This window comes from Rutilus rutilus, assembly GCF_951802725.1.
Source record: "Rutilus rutilus genome assembly, chromosome: 3".
NCBI classification, from domain to species: Eukaryota; Metazoa; Chordata; class Actinopteri; order Cypriniformes; family Leuciscidae; genus Rutilus; species Rutilus rutilus.
Window position 1 is genome coordinate 10421720 of NC_140211.1, and position 22117 is coordinate 10443836.

At 36.4% G+C, this 22117-nt stretch overlaps 1 protein-coding gene across 4 annotated transcripts; it reads right to left on the reverse strand.

Annotated features, from left to right (window-relative positions):
• Positions 1-3624: 3624 nt before the first annotated feature.
• LOC311287686 (E3 ubiquitin-protein ligase TRIM39) lies at positions 3625-21422 on the reverse strand. Of its 4 annotated transcripts, none has more exons than XM_084404696.1 (10): positions 21116-21422; positions 17753-17927; positions 17229-17312; positions 12318-12979; positions 8406-8501; positions 8073-8306; positions 6263-6410; positions 6133-6177; positions 5989-6015; positions 3625-4965 (listed from the first exon to the last, which is right to left on the reverse strand). In XM_084404696.1, the coding sequence occupies exons 4-10, from the start codon at positions 12975-12977 to the stop codon at positions 4430-4432; spliced, it is 1746 nt and encodes a 581-aa protein (XP_084260822.1). In that variant the 5' UTR covers positions 12978-12979; positions 17229-17312; positions 17753-17927; positions 21116-21422; the 3' UTR covers positions 3625-4429. The 4 variants fall into 4 exon arrangements, with proteins under 4 accessions (XP_084260822.1, XP_084260820.1, XP_084260821.1 ...); XM_084404694.1 differs by having other exon boundaries at positions 16899-17312; XM_084404695.1 differs by lacking the exon at positions 17229-17312.
• Positions 21423-22117: the final 695 nt, after the last annotated feature.

Sequence of the window (22117 nt, forward strand, 5' to 3'; positions counted from 1 at the left end):
ACACACACACACACACACACACACACACACACACACACACACACACTTTATTTATGAGGCAACTGATGACAGAACACAAACACCTCAAGTGTACACAAAACAGCAGTTCATCATGATGCTAATTGAACAATTAGGAAAATAGGCCTACTCAGTTCCCAGTTTCATCTTGGAACACAAGTTTCAAAAGGCAAAGATATCTGCTTTTTTGTGCAGTTTCACTGCTGAAATGTTTGATAGATTGGCAGTAGGATATTCTGTATGAATTCCAAAATGATTGTGCTGTTCTTCTACAAAGGCTACAGCTTACAGAGTGCTCACGAACCAGGGATGTAACCATGTAAATGAGCTGTAAAAAAAACAAACAGGCAGGTTAAATTTACGTAAAATAAAATGGCAGCTGCGGTTGCCAGAAGTTTACCATAAAAAAATAAGGTAGCAACAATTTAGGTTTATCTTAAATTAACAGTAAAAAACTAAGCGAATTCATTAACTGATACAATGTTAATTTACCAACCTATTGAAGCACTAATATCTGTTTTGTACCTTTGTAATACACTGACAACCACTCAAAAACAGCTGGTCATTGTTCATCACAAGCAGTTTATGCTAAAGTAAATACTAATATATAGAAGGTGCACAGTGCCATTCACACAAACACTAAACACCATGGTAACACACATGAATTAAAAAAAATTGTAATAAACATTTATTATGTTTTTCATATGACAGATTTCTTATGTATGCAAGTCAGTGCAAGTTGCTTTCATTTAAAACAGCTCAAACATGCATTTTAATCTGGGACTAGACTTAAGCCTCGCCTGTGAAACCGGGGAAATATGTAACATAAAACCCTAATGTACATAACTGATTAGAAAAAACTAAGAAGAAACAGTTATTTCAACGAAAATATACATCAAATGTGTTGTCACGCAGGGAATTCTGGGAATGTCAATTTATGGGTTTTCACTTTAAATAATACAATAAATTATATAATTTTGTTCTTTCTGGTAACCAATTAACAGTTTTCTATTTTTTTTTTTTACAGTATTTTTTACAGTTAAAATCACGATCAGCACAATGTAAAAATGTAAATCTGGCTGAGGTAAAAAGAGCAAACAGGTGGAAAGATGAAGAGATGATTTAGCCTTTTTGCAATAGAGAAAGAGAAAGACTTTGAGCAAAAAAAAGAAAGAAAAAGAAAAGGAGTGTGTAGGTGTTGCAGAATGACAGGTATGCTACCTGGGCTGTTGGAGCGGTTGAGGCAGAACATTTCGCTTACGTTTTTTTCCAGTTTTTTTTTTTTTTCCATCAACCTCTCTATCCTTTCATCAGAATTAAACTAATAAATGATCACTATTATCATTTCAAACTTCTATGGATTTATAAATGCAACATTTCCAGTAAGATAGATTCATAAGTGCAAGGCTTGCATTCAATAAAGCGTTATAAATCAGTTCAGCCACAAGACGGAAGTCCCGTGCACTTGACGCTGTAACTTTACTGTTGCAAACACGGCTCTGAAAGACGGAGACGTTTGCTGCCATGCAAGTAGAGCTGGCAGGAGGGCAAGAGTCAGTACATTCAGGCTCAACCTGATAGACGGCCTACGACCATTTCTCTTACAATCACTCCATCCCTTCCCCCATTTCTCTTCTTCTCGTCTTGCTCAGAGCCTGCTTCGCTTCATTTACTTCTAAGCCATAAGAATGAGTGGTGACTTTTACTTAAGCTATGGGCTTTTTTCCCGCAGCTGGGTGGAGTTGTGACCAAATTTCTCAGACTATAGTATTTGTGACATGGCTTTAACGTGCGTCACACCTGTTGACCAGAAACAATTTCACTCTGAAAAGGCTTGGAAGAACTCTTCTCACAGATCCACATTCTAGAGTGTATTAGTAAGGAATGTTGGCTACTATATTTAAATATTGTAATAGTCATCTCTCACACATGCTCTCTCATCCTGTCAGTTTTGTTATGTCAGTCGAGCGTTCCTGCTTGGCTTGTTACACCTGCGATTCTGCCACGATGAAACTTGAGGTTCACATGGTGCTATTTTTTTTTTTTTCATCTGTCGAACTTTCTGAAATTATTTGTAGCTATACCAATCCCTATCTTTTTTATTTATCATTAAGTGCCTATTTGCCACATGGAATTGATTTGTTGGTGAATTTTACTTCACGAGGGCATAATTATTTGCAGAAACGTTGCAAATAATGCACAAAATATCATAACACAATAAAGGCTCGGTATCTACAGAGGAATTTAAACCATCCTGAACTCGATTGACCTGGAATAGAATATCAATAGAATAGATCAAGTATAAAAAAAAGAAAAGAAAATTGCCCCTATATTTTAAATACTTGGGCATTTTGTTCCAAGACCTGGTTAATTTCTGTTCCAAATTCATAATTTTATTTATTTTAAAACCTTGAATGCCCAATGTATGTTACATATCTAATTTCCAAGTTCACCTTTACAATAAGTTACTGTTGCACTAAATTCAGAACAGTATGCAAGTAATACATTAGTTTTTGAACGAGACACTCTAAATATAACATTAATAAGAAGAAAAACCAAAAAGATTTTATTAAATAAAAAGAAAAACAACACACCGTTTTACTAAAAGCGTCCCCACAAGGACAAGGATTTTGGATATTGCCATCTGTGTGGGGACATTTTGTCCACATAATGTAGGGTTAACCTGAAACACACGCACACACACTAAGGCATGGATGAATTAAAGCACAGGGGAGATATTACTATTTGTTCTCCAGAGAATATTTTTTTATTCTAAGGTTGCTTTTGAGTAGACACATATCTTAAATTTCTGACTACAAAACAAAAGAACAAACATAAAAATATAGGCTAATCTAACATTTCCACTATCACTGCCCTCAAGAAAAAAAGTTAACTGAACATGATACTGAACATTTGTGACATGTTGTCACGATAAAACCTGCCATTAAGCAGTCTATTATAAGCTTTCCAGTAAAGGTAAAACATTTAGGCTATGCAACACAGTAGGCTGCTGCTACTGAGATACTGCCTTTGTGACAACTAGCCCCGGTATTCCTTGTATCTGTTCCAAATGGATCAGTTTAACATATTAGCAAGGGAAAGACAGGTCAACACCTGTGAAGTCTGTTTTATGTAGTTCATAAAGAGCCGTTTGGATAGATGGCGTGGACAAACGTAACGTAGGCCCGTTTAAACCACGTGTTTGCGTTAGGAGACATTAGTGGGGAAAAGAGTGCGGTTAATATTCACTCAGTAGTCCTGCCATCTGGCGGTGCGTTGAGGAAACTCACTCACTCAGTCATTCAGCCCTCGGGTCTCTTCTCTCCGACAGTTACTTTTGACATGCTTCAACACGAACGATGTACAGAGAGAAAATACCGTTAGGATTTGGTTGGGAGTAACCCAGATAAAGCTGTAAAACAAACAACAATGTAAAGACAGTGTTGATTACGGTGTCATTAGCAAACACGAGGTGGTTGCAATGTAGGGCTATTAGACTATGCAAGTGTAAACAGTAGCTAGCTTTCGTCTGGTATTCTGGCAGTATGAAAGAGAGAGACAGAAAGGGTGGAATGTCATAAAGAGAGAAATGACCTGCAGTAACTTGCCATCTGACACTGAAATGTTTATTTCATCATGCTCGCAATTACACTTCATAACAGAAACATAAGGTGCAGTGTGTGAGAATTACACGAGTGGACTAAATGAACCTTTAACGGTGGACAAGATACAAACTAAAATGAATTTACTAACATTCAGATTTTATTAAAGTATTAGGCTAACTTCATCTTCAATGCCTGACAAGTAATACAGTGTACACAATAATGACATTCATAGTGGATTGCAGTGCAGTCTTGTTCTTGAAATATGTAAGTCTATTATTTTAGTCTTTTTATTTTGAAGAAAATATAAATTCCTGTTGATTTTGTTATGTTAAGGTCACCATGAAATCAAAATGGACAATTTTTTTGATTTTGAATTCAATATAAATGATTTAGTGCAATTAACCAATAAAAAAAGAAAAAGAAAAGTATGTACCCTCTTAATCTTTAATCAAAATATCTTCCCCTCCCTCTTGCAGCAACATCTCTGATGATGTGTTTAGTGGCGTGAGGGCGGGGCAACCTGTCACTCACATGAGATCGACCAATAGCAAACCACATACCGTCCAATCAATTCCCAAAGGACAAAATCAAGTCCTGCCCTACATTTTTTCTTGTTCAGGAAGCCGCTTCACTCGGATGTATGTCACAATAAGGAATAAAAGACTATTGCAACCTTTGTTTAATGCCGACTTTAATAGAATAAGAAAGATTAGAAGATTTGTTGGTATGAAAAGGCTATTTCTTAGGTAAAAAAGAAAAGCCCAAAACATTACGGAGCAGATGTTTGGTCATAAAACCTTTTCAAGTCACTGGACAGGCGTGATCACCAGCGGAGCATCATTTTTGCCTGTTTTGTTGGTACAGGGACTGAAGAACGGATAAATGGTCTCAGAGAAGTTGTCCATGAACGTGTAGATGTGCATCTTTGCGTCCACATTATAAAAGGACACTTGGCCTTTTTCGTAGTCCACAAACAGCCCTATCTTCTGAGGTTTCAAGACGAGGGGTAGGGCAATGGATGGCTCAGTCCTGAAGGCAAAGTTGTTCTTGTCCCGCAAGCTAAGAAACCAGTAGCCGTTGCTGGGGCTGACTGTGATCTTACCTTTCCTGTTGCTGGAATGACTGGCCACCCCCAGGTCCCAGTCGGTCTTTCCATCGACCTCTACCTCCCAGTAGTGTCGACCCCCGCTGAAGCCCTCGCGCCCCAGAACACAGACTACACGGTCAAAGCGCTCACGGTTGTTGGGAACATGTTGGTGCCTTTCACCGCACCACACCTTCTTCTTGTCTTCTGATAGGAGGAGACGGGGATGAGCAGTGCTGGAGTCCAGGGTCACATCAACTGATGGAAAAAGCTCAAATTATTACCTTTTTATGTTTAGAATATACATAAATGGCCAATAAAAAAAGTTTCCGTTTGGATTTAAGAGTCTACGGTTTGATCGTTATTGCTGTGATTATTATGTTTCTAGCATGTTATGTTTCGTAACAGTTCTTCTGCAACTCTAATTGAAGGAGTGTGTAGCTTTTCATTTCTTAAACAACTATGTAGGAAGACTCATCATGGTCATATTCCAGGTTGACAATGCCTAGATTCATCAGGCTCAAATTATGAAAGAATGATTGGGAGGCAGCATGAAGAACCTCTTGATGGAAATAAAGGTTTAGATGTTACTTCCATCAAGAGGTGCATACATTTTTTGGTCAAGATCTTGGAGTAATGATACTGAAAATTCCACTTTGCATTACAGAAAAAAAAAAAAAAAAAAAAAAAAATTATATATAGAATTTTTTTTTTAATATATATATTTATATATATAAAAAGCAGAAAACAGTTATTTTAAATTGCAATATTTCACCATATTACTGTTTATACTGTATTTTTAATACAGAAGAGACTTCTTAAAAATAAAATTAAAAAAATCATACCGACTCTAAACTTTTAAATAGAAACACATAAAAACTGTATAAAATTTTTGGTACTATATAAAAATTCTAACTGTAATTGTATTAAAAATGATGTAATTCAATATTTTATATCAAAATAGGATTTGGCAAATAATGGGTCAAGCAAATCAGAAAAATGCTGTTTAATTAAGTATATCATGTCATACTGCTTGACGTCATGTCAAGTTCCCAAATGCTCAATGTTCAAGAGGAGCAACTTGCACAAGAACAACAGAAATGAAGGGATGCTGGTGATATGATGTGCAGGAATCAACAAGCAATATAAACTGTTATCTCAACTATTTAGGACTTTGTATACGAGGGCAAAGCTGTTATTAAGCCTCAAGAAAAAAAAAAACTCTATAGTGCCTGCTTATATATACACACACTGCAATAAAATGTCATCTATAACTCATACCTGCATATTCCTGTACTCTCTTCACTTCTGCAAAACATTGAAATAAGATCATGTTATTGAAAAGAAAAATGCATTTTGTAATTCTACATCCGTAGTTATATAACAAATCATGGTAAGATAAACACTTGGCAACAGAAATCTTACTTGGGTGTGACTTCACTGGTGATTGGTTAGCAGACACAGAGAGGCCTAGAACAGAAAGAGATGTCACTGCATGAAGGAACATCTGCCACTAGATGGCGCTGTAGTTTAGCGTTTGACAGGTGTCACTCACAGACTGCAGGCAGTTTCTGAAGCTCCTGCTTATATTGTTCCAGTAACTGACAGACTGAGGTGTAAATTGCTTTAGTTCCAAGGTCACAGGTCAGCGATACTCCCGTCCAGTCTTTCTTTGACATGGGGGTACTGACATCAGAGTAGCCCTGATGGAGAAGACCAAGAGCAATTGTTGAGCTTGGTGTTTAAAGTGTCATGCTTATTTTCTTTCTAGAGTTTGCCCATTATGAAATGTCTTGATTGATTGATTAATCCAAAGGAAATTCAAGGCATTCAGTAGCTTATACAACAGAGAAGACACCAATACACACAATATCTGATATAACAAATATGAAAATCAGCAGTAACATCAATGTCAATTGTCAACATGATAAAATATATGCAAGATAAAGTATGTGTGCTGGAGGCTATAATAATATAGTGCAAATTAAATAAATAGCTTAATAGTGCAAGGATAACACTGAAAATATATGTTAACAAGTACAAAATAACAATTGTGCATGAAGGCTATATAGCCACAAGACAAGAGTATAAGTGAGTATTATAGCATTGGCAAAAGAATTAACGAAAGGCAACGGGAAAATACTTTAAAAATGCAATTATACTTACTTTTAAATAACATTTTAAACATTTGGGGAAACTTTTAAATAAAATATTTAATTAACATTTATATATATATATATATACATATATACATATATATATATATATATATATATATATATATATATAGAAATTAGCTTGAAAAGTGATGTATTTTTTAACTCTACAGTTCAAAAGTTTGGGGGCAGTATTTTTTTTAATTAATGCTTTTATTCATGAAGGTGCATTACATTAATCAAAAGTGACAGTAAAGAATAAAGAAAAAGCAAACTGTTACAAAATATTTATATTTCAAATGAATACTTTTTTATAAACTTTCTAATAAATCAAAGACATTCTCTAAAAAAAAAAAGTTTTCATAAAAATATTTAGAAACAATAATAAGCAGCAAATCAGCATATCTGAATGATTTCTGAAGGATCATGTGACACTGAAGACTGGAGTCATGATGCTGAAAATTCAGTTTTGATCACAGGAATAAATTACATTTTAAAATATAAAACAGTTATTTTAAATTGTAATAATATTTCACTATTTTTTATTAAATACAGTACATGCATCCTTGGTGAGCATAAGAGACTTCTTTCAACAACACATTTGACCTCAAAATAATAATATGTATGTATGCGTGTATGTGTGTGTGTGTGTGTGTGTGCGTGTGTGTGTGCGTGTGTGTTTGTACCTGTTTTTCTATCCCGGTGGGGACTTTAACCTGAATGCACACAGACTCATGGGGACTCGTGTCACAGTGGGGACCTAAACTGAGGTCCCCATGGGTACACAAGCTTATAAATCATACAGAATGAGTTTTTTTGGAAATGTAAAAATGCAGAAAGTTTTCTGTGATGGGTAGGTTTAGGGGTAGGGTTAGTGTAAGGAGACAGAATATACAGTTTGTACAGTATAAAAAACATTAAGTCTATGGAGAGTCCCCACAAAGATAGTATATATATATATATATATATATATAACATTTTTACCATAGAATGGTGCTTGTCAGAGCAAAACATTCCAACATGGTGGAAGAAGTGGTTTTGCTATGTGGGCATAAGGCGATTTCTTATTGGCTCATGTCAAAAGAGCTCTACGATATTTGAAATAGACTAAATAGTCGAAGAGAAGAAACTGAAAAGATGGGTCTCAAACGACTCAAATGAAATCTGATGCACACTTCCCAAGGCATGTTCTCTCGACACATTACAGACCTTCAGTCCAGTGACAAAATTGTCAGTTTTGGCCAGTTTCGCCAGCGCTGCGCTTCTCCTCCTCATCTCCGTGATCTCCATCTCCAGCTCTCGGATCATGAGCGCCGCCTGGTGCTCCGCTGAGCGCCGGTTTATCTCCGTCACTTCCAGCAGCTCGGCCTGGCTGCGTTCGAGAGAACCCATCAGCGCCCCGAACGTCTGCATGCTGCGCTGCACCTCGTTCTCGGACAGCGTCTGGAGGAGAAGAGCTCGGTTTACACTACAGTTAACACTACTTTTCTCTAAGAAGTTGTGGGATGATGAAAACAAGTGATAGCTACTGTGTAAACTCACTTTGACGTCAACTAGTGATTGTCTGATCTCCTCCACTTTCTGCATCCTCTCTCTGGTCATCTGCTGTATCTCTGTCTCTGTGGTGGAAATCTTCATCTGTGTGAGAGTAAACAGGAAATGATGCAGCAGGAAGTGGCCCAGATTTTACCAGTAATGCTGCATTATGTTAATATAGCTCCAAACAAGTGCTTAAGCTATATCAGTGCATTTACTGTACATTTTTACATCCCAAATATTCTTTTTTTAAGAATGACTGCTTCATAGTAGTGGCCAAAGATCTCTGCCCATATTAGTAATACTCAGTGGACCCATGGACACCAGAGGTGGACAGTTACAAAATACATTAACTTTAGTGCTGTACTTGAGTAGCCTGACGTCGTCATACTCAGATTTATAGTCAGAATGTGAGTCTGATACTGCTCCATAGAGATTTGATTATGGGGTGTGTCTCAACCGAACCAGGAAAAAAAAAACCTCTGCACTCAATTGGATAGACCTACAACCAATCAGAGCAACGGAGTAAATGACGCATGTTCTTCATTCATATTTTCAACCAACAGTGTCGCGGTTCTCTGTTCCTCTTTTAAAATGAATGCGCTGTCGATATCTTCTATAACAGACGCGATGGCGGAATCTACACATGATTTTTAATAAACAAAGTTCGGGAGGAGCACGTACAAATAATCAATCCAATATCAACTTGTCATCAAACCATACCATGTCTAACGTTACACTATCTATCAGCATGAGGAAGCATATTCACTCTGTCAACTTACCTAACACTCCTTGACAGTTTTTCAGCATCCCTCCACCACCCCGAATCCTCACTCTTGTCTTGTTCTCTCACAACCAGGAATACGGGGGAGTATGGCTACCGAGCCCACAGCCCTCTCCTCGGACAGCACGTCATATACGCATTTATTCTATCGACTTATTTGTGTGAAATCTTATAGGCTATACGCATTTATTCTATCTGACTTATTTGTAAATGTGAACTCGTGAAATCTCAATTCTCCAGCAGCAGTCGTCTTTGTTGTAAACTAATTCAAATCAAGCGCTCTTTGGTGACGTGGATGATTACGTTACCATTGCTCATCTGTCCATCATCGTATAAAGCCCGCCCTGACAATTTGATTGGTCCGAACAATTTTTGTTCGGGCATAATAGCTCCTCAACGGAGCGAGTCCAGACCGAACTTCCCGACCAAAACATTTTGTGGGCGGGGTTCGGGCTGGCACCCAGGCTAGTACTTGAGTACACTTTTTGAGTATCTGTACTTTGCTTGAGTATAATTTTTTCTGGAAACTTTTTACTTTAACTTCACTACATTTGAAAGACAAATATCGTACTTTTTACTCCACTACAATTCTGTCAAGGTCCTTGAGTAGAAAGTAGTAATGTCACTAAGGGGATGATTTTGGTTGCAGGGGTTGCATTTTGGTTTGAAACGAAAGTAGGTTTGACGCCAGAACCCGACTGATGTTGGTTTCTGACATAAACCCAATTTTCATTTTCAACCACAATACGTCTGTCCAGCGTAGGAGAAAAATGTCAATCTGGCGTTGGATTCTGACATCGACCTCTTTTTCATTTTCAGCTGTGGGTTTGGTCTTCTAAATGTGAATTTTGTTTTAGAGCACACTAGCTTATAGATTTATTCACTTATAGACTTATTCAATCTCACATTCAATCCCACTACTGGAACTGTGCTCTAGAAATACATTTGATATTGATATGAGGGTATGCAGGCATAGATTCAGAGGCATAAGGTACTGTTAAGTATTACACACAACAATGCAACAATAATAAAACAATGCATTGACATTTAGTTTTTACTTTTGATACTTAAGTACTTTTAAAAGCAAGTTCTTCTGTACTTTTAAGCAAGTAAAAATCGGCAATGAATGTATGAATGCCGTTGGATTTGTTAACAAAATAAAACCAAGTGGAATTTTGCATTTTATTAAAAGTGTATTAAAAATTTTAATTACATTTTAATTTATCATTTTATTTATTTATTTTATAGATTGACAGCACAAGCACACTTTTCAATACAATACATGTTACATTTATGTATTTATATCTATTTATTTAATTTAATTTGATAATTTAATTTACAATAAATTATTGAAGATAACAAAAAAACACTTTCAAACAAGAAATCTTTCACATTTTCATTTATTTTGTTTTATTTTTACCGTTTAAAATTAATTTACCACTTAATGAAATGAAAATGAACAATGAAATGTTAAAAGTAATTACTAAGTTACTTCATTAGTTTTGCAGATGCCACATATCTTAAGGGGACTTAAGAGCACAGTATTATATAATAATTAAAATATTATAATATAATAATAGTTATATAATAAAAATAATGTAATAGTTTGGGGGCCAGTGAGGTGTGAGGTTTAAAAAAAAAATTTTTTAATACTTCTAGAGTTGGGGAAAGTAATGCATTTTAAAAAGTAATGCATTAAGATTACGTTACTCTCTAAAAAGTAACTAATTGCATTATGGAAAGTAAAGTGCATTACATTACTTTTTTTTTTTTTCATTTCTCTTCTCTTCAGCACTGTAAAAAATTTCTAACCCTCCCAAATCAAAAATTTCAAGTGACCGATAACATCTAAATTTTTCAATTGGCCCAAGTGAAATTCTGTAAATTTCAATTGGCCCAAGTGAAAATCTGTACATTTAATTTTATAATTTACAGAATTTCACTTGGGCCAATTGAAAAATGTAGATGTTATCGGTCACTTGAAATTTTTGATTTGGGAGGGTTAGAAATTTTTTACAGTGAGGGCTGGGCTTGCTTGTTTGTTTTTCAATAACAAGAAAACAAAAATATTTTGCCAAACATAAAGGCCCTTTCACAACAAAAGTGAAAGGAATAAGCCTCAGGCTGAAGGAAATGCAAATTCACGCCTGTACAGTAGAGGGCGCAACTCAAACAAGCCTGTCAGCTGTGCTGCCATTTTGGATTTAAAAAAAGAAGAAAATTCAACACAAATGTGTTGTTTATCTAAAGTATTTTTTTTGCTTGTTCGAAGGTCAGCAGCAAAGACATTGGTTAATAAAGTGATATTAAATACATAAAGTATATTTGTGAAATTTTTCATATTTAAAGCAACACTATGGAACTTTTCCTCTTCGGTCCCCCTACAGGTTGGAAGCGGAATTGTCCATTACCGCTGTCGTAAATCATTTCGCCTACCGCAGCCTACTGTCGCACGCACGCTCGCTGTTTATCCAGCACCGGCTTTGGAATGAACGATGTCCACAGACAAGGTAGAGTATGAAGCATGATTTTATGAAAGTATGATGTATTGCGACATCAGAAACGAAGAAAAACGAAATAATAACTATTGTAACGCTTGCCGTAAAGCAAGTCAAATTTGTAGTTTTCTTATGTCTCATTAGAACTACAGAAACGCGACCTGATCTGGCATCACCATATCAGTGTGGTAATAGCAGATAAAGGACCGCAAAGCGGAGGCATAAGTGCCTTCCACCCTGTTACGACTTGATGAACCACTGAAACGATTTTGGAAACATTATTTTAAGGTAAAAAATGTTACATAGTGTTGCTTTAATTACAGGTTTGCGTAATATTCACATTTAACTGTATTTTTTATTTTGAGGAATACTGAATGCGTTTTTGTGCAAGTGAGAGGAGTAAACGCATGTTCACATTTAGTCTAGAACTACAATATCCAGCATGTTCACAAAGAGCACACAACACCTCTGCACTTACTCACGATTTCTCTCAACGAGCTGTTGCTTGCGTTTTTATTGTAAACTTAAAAGTAGTGTTACTTTACTAGTTACTTGAAAAAAAGTCATTGATTACACAGTACCCCCAACACTGTTTGTTATATTCTACACAGACTCTTATTCCTCATTTCACCCTACCTTATAATTGCGCCACTCTTTCTCGGCACATGCGATGTCGTGTGATTGGTGTTCCGTTTGTCCACACTCAACACAAATACACTCCAGATCAGACAGGCAGAACAGCTCCAGGTTACGGTGATGTTTTGGACAAAGGGGCACTTTCGTGGCATCTGCCGCCCCACTCAGGGTAAACCTTCGCAGGGACAGCTGTTTGGCAATAACAGGCAACTGGGTGCCATTAGTATCTGTGTTTGGTGTTCGTTCAGACCCGCTTTCATCATGACAGGCCTGAGAATTGCCATGTACTCTGTACCGTGATAATCTCTGCTTCATTTCGTCAATAAGATAACCTGGACGATGGCTTGGCTCTGGTTTTCTTCCCTCTTCTTCAGCCTCTCCACCTGCCCCGACCCCCACAGAGTCCCCCGGGTTTGCCATCATTTGCTTAAACTGCTCGGTGATCTCGCGTAGAGTCCGATTAATGTGGAGATCGGGCTTCCTCTTGAAGGACTGCTTGCAGAGGGGGCACTGGCAGAGCTTCGCTGTGTCCCAGTAGTGGCTGATGCAGGTCATGCAGAAGCTGTGGCCGCATGGGGTGGACACCGGATTGTCAAACACATCTAAGCATATGGAACACAGCAGCTGCTCTTCAGACAAGAAGCTGCGTGAGAAAGGCATGGCTGTGCAGAGGGAAAGCAGGAAATACAGAGGAGAGGAGGAAAATGGCAAGATAAGAGATGCAGAAATTAATGGAAATGTACATATTTGGCTGCATGACATGGGTAGGAAAATACAGGGTAACACTTTACAATAAGGTCTAATTTGTCTCTCTGCAGTCAATAATTTGATCCCTTAAAGGTGCTCTAAGCGATGGTGGGTGACATCACTTCTTGTTGACGTTCGAAGTATTGTCAAACAAAACGGAGGCTAGCTTGACCCTCCCCTCCTCCCTCCTTATGTTTCGTGGTTCAGGCTGGGCCAGTTTGTTTTTGTTGCCGTTTGTGGAGCCTGGGCTGTCTACAGAGACCGCGTTTTTTTACAGTGTGTTCAGGGGACGGGCAGCTAGCGGATAGTGAGGAGACGTTTGCTGTATGTGACAAAAAATGTTTTGGCCTAAAAAACGCGTGACATCGCTTAGAGCAGCCATTCCCAAACTGTGGTCCGCGGACCACTAGTGGTCCGTGAGGGTACTGCAGGTGGTCCGTGGAAAGGCAAAATAAAATATAAAATAATATATTTTTTTTACCTTCATTTTACCAGGAAATTCCCATAAAAAAAAAAAAGTAAAAAGAATATGTAGGCCTATATTTATAAAACATTTTAATTAAATTGTCAAGTTATTGTGTGATTACTAAAATAGCCTAGTTGTGTTCTGCCGTGACATTCAAGTTCAGTGCCGTTAGAACCACAACATTGGTTCGGTGGATAGCAACAGGTTCTCTGAAGAGAAAAGGGCAGAGGCAAATCTCATTATCACATCACACGCATAGCCTTTAATGGTGCGTTCACAACGGACGAAATTTCGCTTCAAACTTTTGTTTTTACGCGCGTCAATTTCGCTCTTGACGCGCGAATTGATACAAAGTGGTCAAGCATATCACTAGACGCCGGCAGTCGCGAATTTGACATATGATCCTTTTTTGAATTTGACGCGCTATTCGCGTCCGGTGTGAACGCACAGTTAGGCAAAGGCAGTTTATATGAAACGAAATGTTTATAAATGGAATGAATAAGGCCTGTTATTATTTTAATTTCCAGTTAGTTTCTTGATTTCGCGTTTCTGAAATGTTTTGCGGATGTGCTGTTAAGTGGACAAACTCAAGCCTAGGTACTTTTTGAGGACTTGTAAAACTCTGAAGATTAATAATCCCCTAAAATCGCCAAAGGTTTTGAAATGTTGACTATATTCCAGTGTTCTTATTACTGTATAGATTTCATACTCCATTGCTATGGAAATAAGCCTGTTGTTAAAATGAACCTGATGATGCCCTCGGGCTCTTGAGTAAATAAATAAATTAAATATGTGGCAGCCGTTGTGTGCAGTAAACTTTCTTTTAACAAGCCTGTTGTACTGATGACCAATGATAGTTTTAGTGCTAGTAAGCCTATTTAGAGGTGCGGATTAATTCAGGTAGGACTCTGAGACATATTTTATTATGAGGTGGTCCGCGAAAATTCTAGATTACAAATAGTGGTCCACACACACACAAAGTTTGAAAACCCCTGGCTTAGAGCACCTTTAAAACTCATTTTTGATAATCAAAAAGACATATTTAAATGTTTTTCCAGTGAAAATAATTTCTTCATGCCTTAAAATAGTTTGAATGTAACTCTACACCGTTACTTCATTTAGTATATGCGGATCAATGAATATGCAAATTGGTCCCCACCTCCACTCACTCACACCAGCTCAGAATGCATGATCCACTGTCTAAATTTACTGTAGTAAACGCTATACGATGGCAAGTGGAAATATTAGTTTATTTCAGTCATATATGTTTGAATCAGAAACTGATTCAGAAGAAGAGGAAGATCGAATTATACAGGCTCGTCTACAAGTCGATGTATCAGAATGGTAATGTGTTTTATGGATCGCTCTCTGCAACGTTGAACACATAACAGCAAATGATATGATTAGCCTTTGGCTTGACTAAGTTATCAAACAGCTAATGTGTTGCTAGTGTTTCACAAACCATGTTCCCGTTTGCCATCTCAGAGTCAGACAGCGGTCTTCTAAAAATCAGAATCCTAAGAAACGCTTTATACATCACAATTCACCCGGATTATTACTTTATGTACCCGATTTCCCGGTCCCTTCTTAAAGGGATAGTTCACCCAAAATGTTGTCATCATTTACTCACCTTCTGCTGAACACAAAAGAAGATATTTTGAAGAATATGGGTTACCAAACAGTAAATGGGCCCCACTGACTTCCATGGTATATAAAAAAATAAAAATACTATGGAAATTAATGGGGCCTGTGGAATTACAAATTTTATTAACGATTTAAGATCTGCTGATCCTATTTCCAGACATAACATCACATGGAAAACTAAGGTGAACTACACTGTATTGGGCATTCAATGTGAACATGATGGCATCAGACCAGTTTACTGATAGTTTCCAGTGAGTTGGTTTTGTCAGTCTTTGATCTTCCTACTGAGAGTCAAACTATGTGTTAATGTTTACATAGTCTTAGTTCTCGTAACTAGATGGTGCTTAAACCTTTTGATAATGTTGTCTAACCCATTGATCCTGTTTGTTTGTTTGAATTCTTTTGAGATAGATCTGCTGGAGTTTCATGACCAGGGGTGATTTTCTGTATGGTCTTTAGATGCTTTTGTTTTAGCAGTCACTTCTAAGGCTGTGTAAGGTCAACACATTTAAGGACTGCCCACTGAATGCCTATAAGATACCATCTAAAGTGCCCTTAGACTTGATGACTGCAGCTACAAAAAGATCGGGTTGTCAATAAAGAATCCTGATGAAGATACAACAGAGTCTCCTTCACTTCTGAGTTTCCTACAGGAACATAAACTTCGAATTCAAAATTATTATTATTATTCAAAATATCTTCTCTTATGTTCAGCAGATGAAAGAAACTCATACAGGTTTGGAACAACTCGAGGGTGTGTAAATGACAGAATTTTAATTTTTGGGTCAACTATGTCATTAAAAGGTGTTCTTGCTCATTAATGATAGGAAAAGCCTGCATGTTGATGGGATTGTTTATATGTGACGGTAGGAAACGGACGATATCAAACACTATTTGATACTGTCTTTGGTTCACTGCAGTTTTAAGGGGAAAATACTCAGCAATGGTGTTGATTTGCACATGGTTATATGTCCACATAGACATATAGGCCTAAACAACATTAAAAACTGGATTTTCACCACAAGGGATCTTTAACATTAGTTGAGCATCAATAACAAACATCACTGTACAAAGGTATCCTAAAAATGTGCTTCAAGTGGTACCATCTAACAATAAGTACAAATGTTAGTCACTCAACCTGACAAACTGGGCAATACCAATACAAATAATTTCAGTTGGTATGACTTCACAGTTTCTGTGTTGACCTGAAAGAATGGGAACCTAAAGGATTATTGGACGTTAGTAGTAATAGTCTAGGTTCAGGGTTAGTTTCATTGAGTTTCTAAACACACTAAATCAGCCAGATTGAGAAAATGGTGTTCTCACCTCTAATTAGCAGTTTTACACTGGAATGAGGCACTACTGGCTAAAGTGTGCACTTATTGTGTAAGAGCTCATTGGTATGTTCCTTATTTTCCAAGTATCTTAGTCCTTCAGAGTAGCTAGGTGGGTTCTGCGAATCCAAATCTATTTCCAACTGAGGGAATGAACACACGCACACAAATGCAACCATTCAGTTGTACTTCCGACTACCATTCTGTCAGTGGCGCCCCAAGTTTTTTTTTAAGCTGCACTTAAAACTCCCCAATGCAAGTAAACATATCAAACCAAGTTACATCTGCTAAACATGATCCAGTTTCTCAGTTGACCATTTTCCCAATGACTTTTAAAGAGTTGATTTTTTTATATTTTTTTATATGAAAATTCTGTCATTAATTACTCACCCTCATGTCGTTCCAAACCCGAAAGACTTTCGTTCATCATCGGAACACAAATGAAGATCTTTTTAATGAAATCTTTCTGTCCCTCCATTGACAGCCTATGCAACTACCACTTTCAAGCCCCAGAACGGCAGTCATTAAAGTAATTAATGTGACTCTAGTGGTTTAATGCAAAACAAACAAACACAATTTACCACTTTATTTACAAAATATTACTCTCGAGAGCACCACGATGCATGCATGATGTGTTGACGCGAGAGCAGGCATTGTTGCGTGAACGCGCGCGGGAGATTAATATTTTGTGAATAAAGTGGTAAATTATGCATTTCCTACCTTTCTGGAACTTGAAAGTGGTAATTGTGTGGCTGTCAATGGAGGGACAGCTCCATCTTCATTAAAAAGATCTTCATTTGTGTTCTAAAGATGAATGGAAGTCATAGGGGTTTGAAACAACATGAGGGCGAGTAATTAATGACAGAATTGAAATTTTTGGGTGAACTAACCCTTTAACTAGCTGGTCTGAAAGTGATTTTTACTGGATGTATGAAGATCACAGACAAACTAAGTTTGACAAGTGGTCAAATACATTTTACTCTTTATAAAAAATAAAATAAAGAATTGCAAAATGATTTGCCTTGAGAAGTGTACTTATGCTACCTTTCTTTAAAATAAATGCTTCTTGGTTTTATTAATTATCTAATTAAATGACATTCATTCACTTTTAAGTTTGGCATCCAAAAAAACCTTTTTCTCCAAATACTACTTAAATTATGATTTAGTAACTTTTCGGCTTACAACAGCAAATCCAGATCAACAGTCATAAAACTTATAGTACCAGAAACCTAAGAGTAAATTACCTCTGTAAGACTCGTTCTTCTTTTTTATCCAGTGGTCTGTTGCTCCGTCCTTGTGCTGTATATCCAGGCGAGATTCAGTGGTTTAGGACAGGTCTGATAGAAATCTTACATGTGGTTTGCTTTTGGTGCTCTGATCTGCCTCTCCCTCCTCAGCTCTCTTTCACTCCCTCACTTTCTGCCAGATACAGAGAGATTAAACCTGTTTGATGAGATTCCGAACAAGATAACATGCTTGTTTAAACACACACTGTCAGGTTGACAAATGAATCTTGCAGGATCATAAGTGGTTTACATTTTGATGTAACATATACTGACAATGATCATGACAAAATCTCCAAATATTTATTAAAAAGTACTTAATGTGATGAACTACACTAAGTGACACCAGTCACTGCCAAAATGTATTATGTATTTTTTGTTGCATTTGTTTTCTTTCTTTTTTTGAGGGGAAATAATGGAATTCTGTGGAATGGATTTAAATATCGTAAAATATGTTAAACTGAGATGATAGTACAACATTCTTATTGGTAGCTAGAATAAAAAGTTAAAATAACAATAACTTTAAAATAAAATATAAAATAAATTAAATAAAAAAATAAAAAAAGCTGGCGAAGGCAAAGATGTAGACTTTGCAGAGATCTGGGCCTGATCATGACTGAATACAGTCGACAAGGTCTTATACGGTCCAAACAAAAACCCTATACAAAAACCTGATGTAGTGTTAAATCAGCGGATGTTTTTGGAAGGGAGAACCAGATGGTGACACAATGTTTTTTGGTACATACCGTCTGCAGAGAGAAAGATAGAATCGTCTCATTTCAAGAATGGTATTTCAAAAGTCAAATACTACTCTACTAGATTTGCCGTAAACGAGAGAGAGAGAGAGAGAGAGAGAGAGAGAGAGAGAGAGAGAGAGAATTGGCCGATACCAATCACTGAAATAAATAATAGGCCAACTATACTTAACAAAAAATTATTTTAAGTATAAAAAAAATATTGTAGAAATAAGAAACTATAATGAACTATCAACTCTTTATTTCTTGGCAAGCAAATGTGCAACATATTTCATTCCCTCTCTTAAAGGGAACATTTTTATAAATTTAACTACAACTACTACAAATTTAAAATGTATAATTAAAAACTACATAGAACACACAAAAAAAAGAAGCATTTTCTGCATGTCGCCACTCTCTAGCTCTAAACTTTACCATGAAATATAATGATTAAAATCCTTCAGAAATCTTAATTTTTGGGGATTGTTGTGTGACTTTATATCCTAATATTTTATATAAAATACACATTTTAGTCGTGTCCCTGGGTTTTCACTCTGTCCTGTTACCCTAACACATTCCCCCCTCTGAAAAACTTGGAATATTCCACAAGACACATTTTCAACAGTTGCATCATCTGGATCTTCTGAAGGCAATGGGAAGACCATAAGTAAGTCCTCTCGTTTTAATTTCTGTATATTTGATGAAATTGTAACTATGACTGAGAAGGTCAATCTCAACATACTGTCCTGTTACCTACATTATTTCTTAGATGTTATTTTATTTAAAAAATATTAACTTTTGTTACGTCACTAGAATTTGTCCTCATGCTATTAGCATGTATGCTATGTGGCCATATGTCATGTATTTGATAACTTTTTGCTTAAAAACTCAATCCTGTTACTTTCAGTCCTGTTACTCACATGAAAAATAACAGGAGTGAGTAGAGTCCTCTGTTTTGTTGATTGATTTAATACTGTAAATATTAGTTGATATAATACTATTCACCTGAATTATGAGTTAAGGAATTATGAGTTTTTTATGAGTTGCAATTACTTATATTGTAGACATTAGCATTAGTTTTACAATGTGAATACCATATTTCCAGGAAGCCAGTCCACCACAAAGTGACTTAAACGTTTTGTCTTTCTTATATTTTGTAGAAGATGGAGAGAACCCTATGCAGGTGCAGAAACACCCACCTATGGCATATTGCAGGGGAAGGAGCAAAACACACCCGCAGCCCTCTCTTTCCCCCCCTTTTTGTCTTAACTTCCCTCTCTCCTTCCCTCTATCTCCCTTCTCCTCTTTCTCTCCTTCCTTCTCTTTCCACCTCCTTCGCTGTGAAGTACTACTAGCACATAGTACATCACTTCAACACAGAAATCTTATGCACACACAGTCATGTACACTCTCTCTCATACACACACATGCAAAAACATATGGACACTCATTCCGGTTTCCTGTTCCTCATTCCTGTTATGAAATAGTTCATTCCTGTTATCAAGTGTTCATTCCTGTTACCATTTATTTTTTTATTTTTATTTCTAAAAAGTTAAACCACTGTTTTCATCTGTTTTGTTTGGTCCATCATTTATACAATTGTTTAATAGATTAAATTATTTAAAAAAAAAATTATAAACTTGAGGCTTCGGTCTTCTTTAAAAAAAAAATGGCTTTGTGTTTTTTATTAAAATACACTTTGCCTTAATATAAAGTGATTTTTTGTTGTTGTCACAAATATCAATTATTTGAACATATAACCAACAATTTCTTTAAAATAAACACTTTCTTGTGGGGAAAACGAAGTTAACTGACATGCTTTTAAACATGTTTCTTAAATGGCACACGAGTTTCGGTAACAGGACTGAGAAAACATGCGTCCATCTTCTGCTTAGAAACCTTGTAAACATTTTAAATAAGTTGCCTGAGATTGATCAATACACATTTTGAATAGTTAAATATGTGTAGTATTAGATTCAGTGTTGAAAAAAGATAAAAAATAACGTTTAATTTTGAAGAGCAAATGTCACCCATTCGGTGGAATTATGGCCCTCGAGCTTGTCCACTTTTGACCACTTCCAGAGGTCGTCGAAACTCAGTCGGCCGGATTGCTTTCGTAGTGTAAACACGTGATCGAATGTGTTCAAACAGCCACAAAAGACCGTCTACTCTCCACTACTGACTTATGAGTAACATTATGAGAAGCGCTGGCCAGACGGGATTCAAACTATCGGCTGAAGACCCAAATTTGGTTTGAAGACAAAACATGACGAACCAAGCACAAAGTTATCTCACCATTCCTGATTTCTAACACACACTCACAGTGTTTGCCGCGATCTAACGGCTGTCAGAACGTCTCCAGTCACAAATATGTAAATTGTGCAAGCTTATCTCGTCCATTAGATCAAAAGATTTGAAAAAGCCCATACATTTGTCTTTGTTGTTTGATAAAAAAAATAATGACACAGACGGCGGAATGCATATTAGGCTGCTGTCAATTTAAAACCGAATGCACAGATCCACACGCGACTTATTTCCCAAACGTTTGTTTACTTGAGACAAAACCGACGGTGTTTAAGCAAATACTCACCAAGCTCCGTGTTCCACTCCGTCTCAGTCCGTGCCACGATCCGCTTAATGCAGTTTTAATAACTCTTTTTTTATTATTATCGAGCACGTCCTGCAGTTTAGCAACAGCTAGAGTGTATTTTTTTTAACAATCACTGATCTAGCTGATTTGTTTGGGCTTTAAGGGAGGAACGAAAGCACTAAAACATCACAGCCCTATAGCTGTCGTTACAATGTCTCCGTAGAGACGCTGCAAATGTATTGCTGGACTGGTGAAACTAGTGGACTAGGACTAGTGTGAAGCAATTTTGTCTCGCGAGTTTTGCATCATCAGCTCGGCTCTTCTGATCGGCCTTTATAGAGACCACCGATCAAATTATATTAAGCTATTATCGGTCAACCAATAAATCGGAGAACCCTTACTAAGTTTGGTTCCAAATAGTTCTCATCTTTTCTCTCAACTTGTTGATATACTGTTAAACTGTGAATACATTATACAATTATTTGAAATTTGACACTTTTTAAGCTGTAAGTAGGGTGATATAAAAAAATTGTTTCTTGAAATAAAATATACAAAGTGAAATGGAGACATGGGAAAAAAAAAAAATAATATATATATATATATATTGTGAGCACGGATTAAGAGTTTGTTCCCAAAATTAATTAATTCTTTCACTCGTTTAATTTAATTTGTGGCCATGTTGAACTAATTGGTTCCCTCGTTTTAAATTAAGTACAACAAGAAAATGAATTATTACAACGTGGCCATAATTTAGTAAAACAAGCTGATGTATTAGTAAATATAAAAAAAAAATATAAAAAACCCCCCAGCTATTTACCAAGGCAACATCTCTTGACGTAACTTGATGTCCTAAAATATCTGAAACTAAAACTAAAATAAAAATGACCTATATAGACATAGGCCTATTTAAAAAAAACGATTGAAAATGACAAAATTACTAAAACTTTAACTAAAATTTTAAATATAAAAATAAATACAGATTCAAAACATTTAAAAAAAAAC

Bases quoted from the DNA above. Each gene is read 5' to 3' on its own strand.
- LOC311287686 (XM_084404694.1), bottom strand. From the start codon at position 16,986: ATGGAGGGACAGAAAGATTTCATTAAAAAGATCTTCATTTGTGTTCCG. The intron at 12,980-16,898 runs GTGAGTAATTAA...CCCTCTGCACAG, and splicing joins GGGTTTGGAACGACATGAGG to CCATGCCTTTCTCACGCAGC. The intron at 8,307-8,405 runs GTGAGTTTACAC...CTTCTCCTCCAG, and splicing joins AATCACTAGTTGACGTCAAA to ACGCTGTCCGAGAACGAGGT.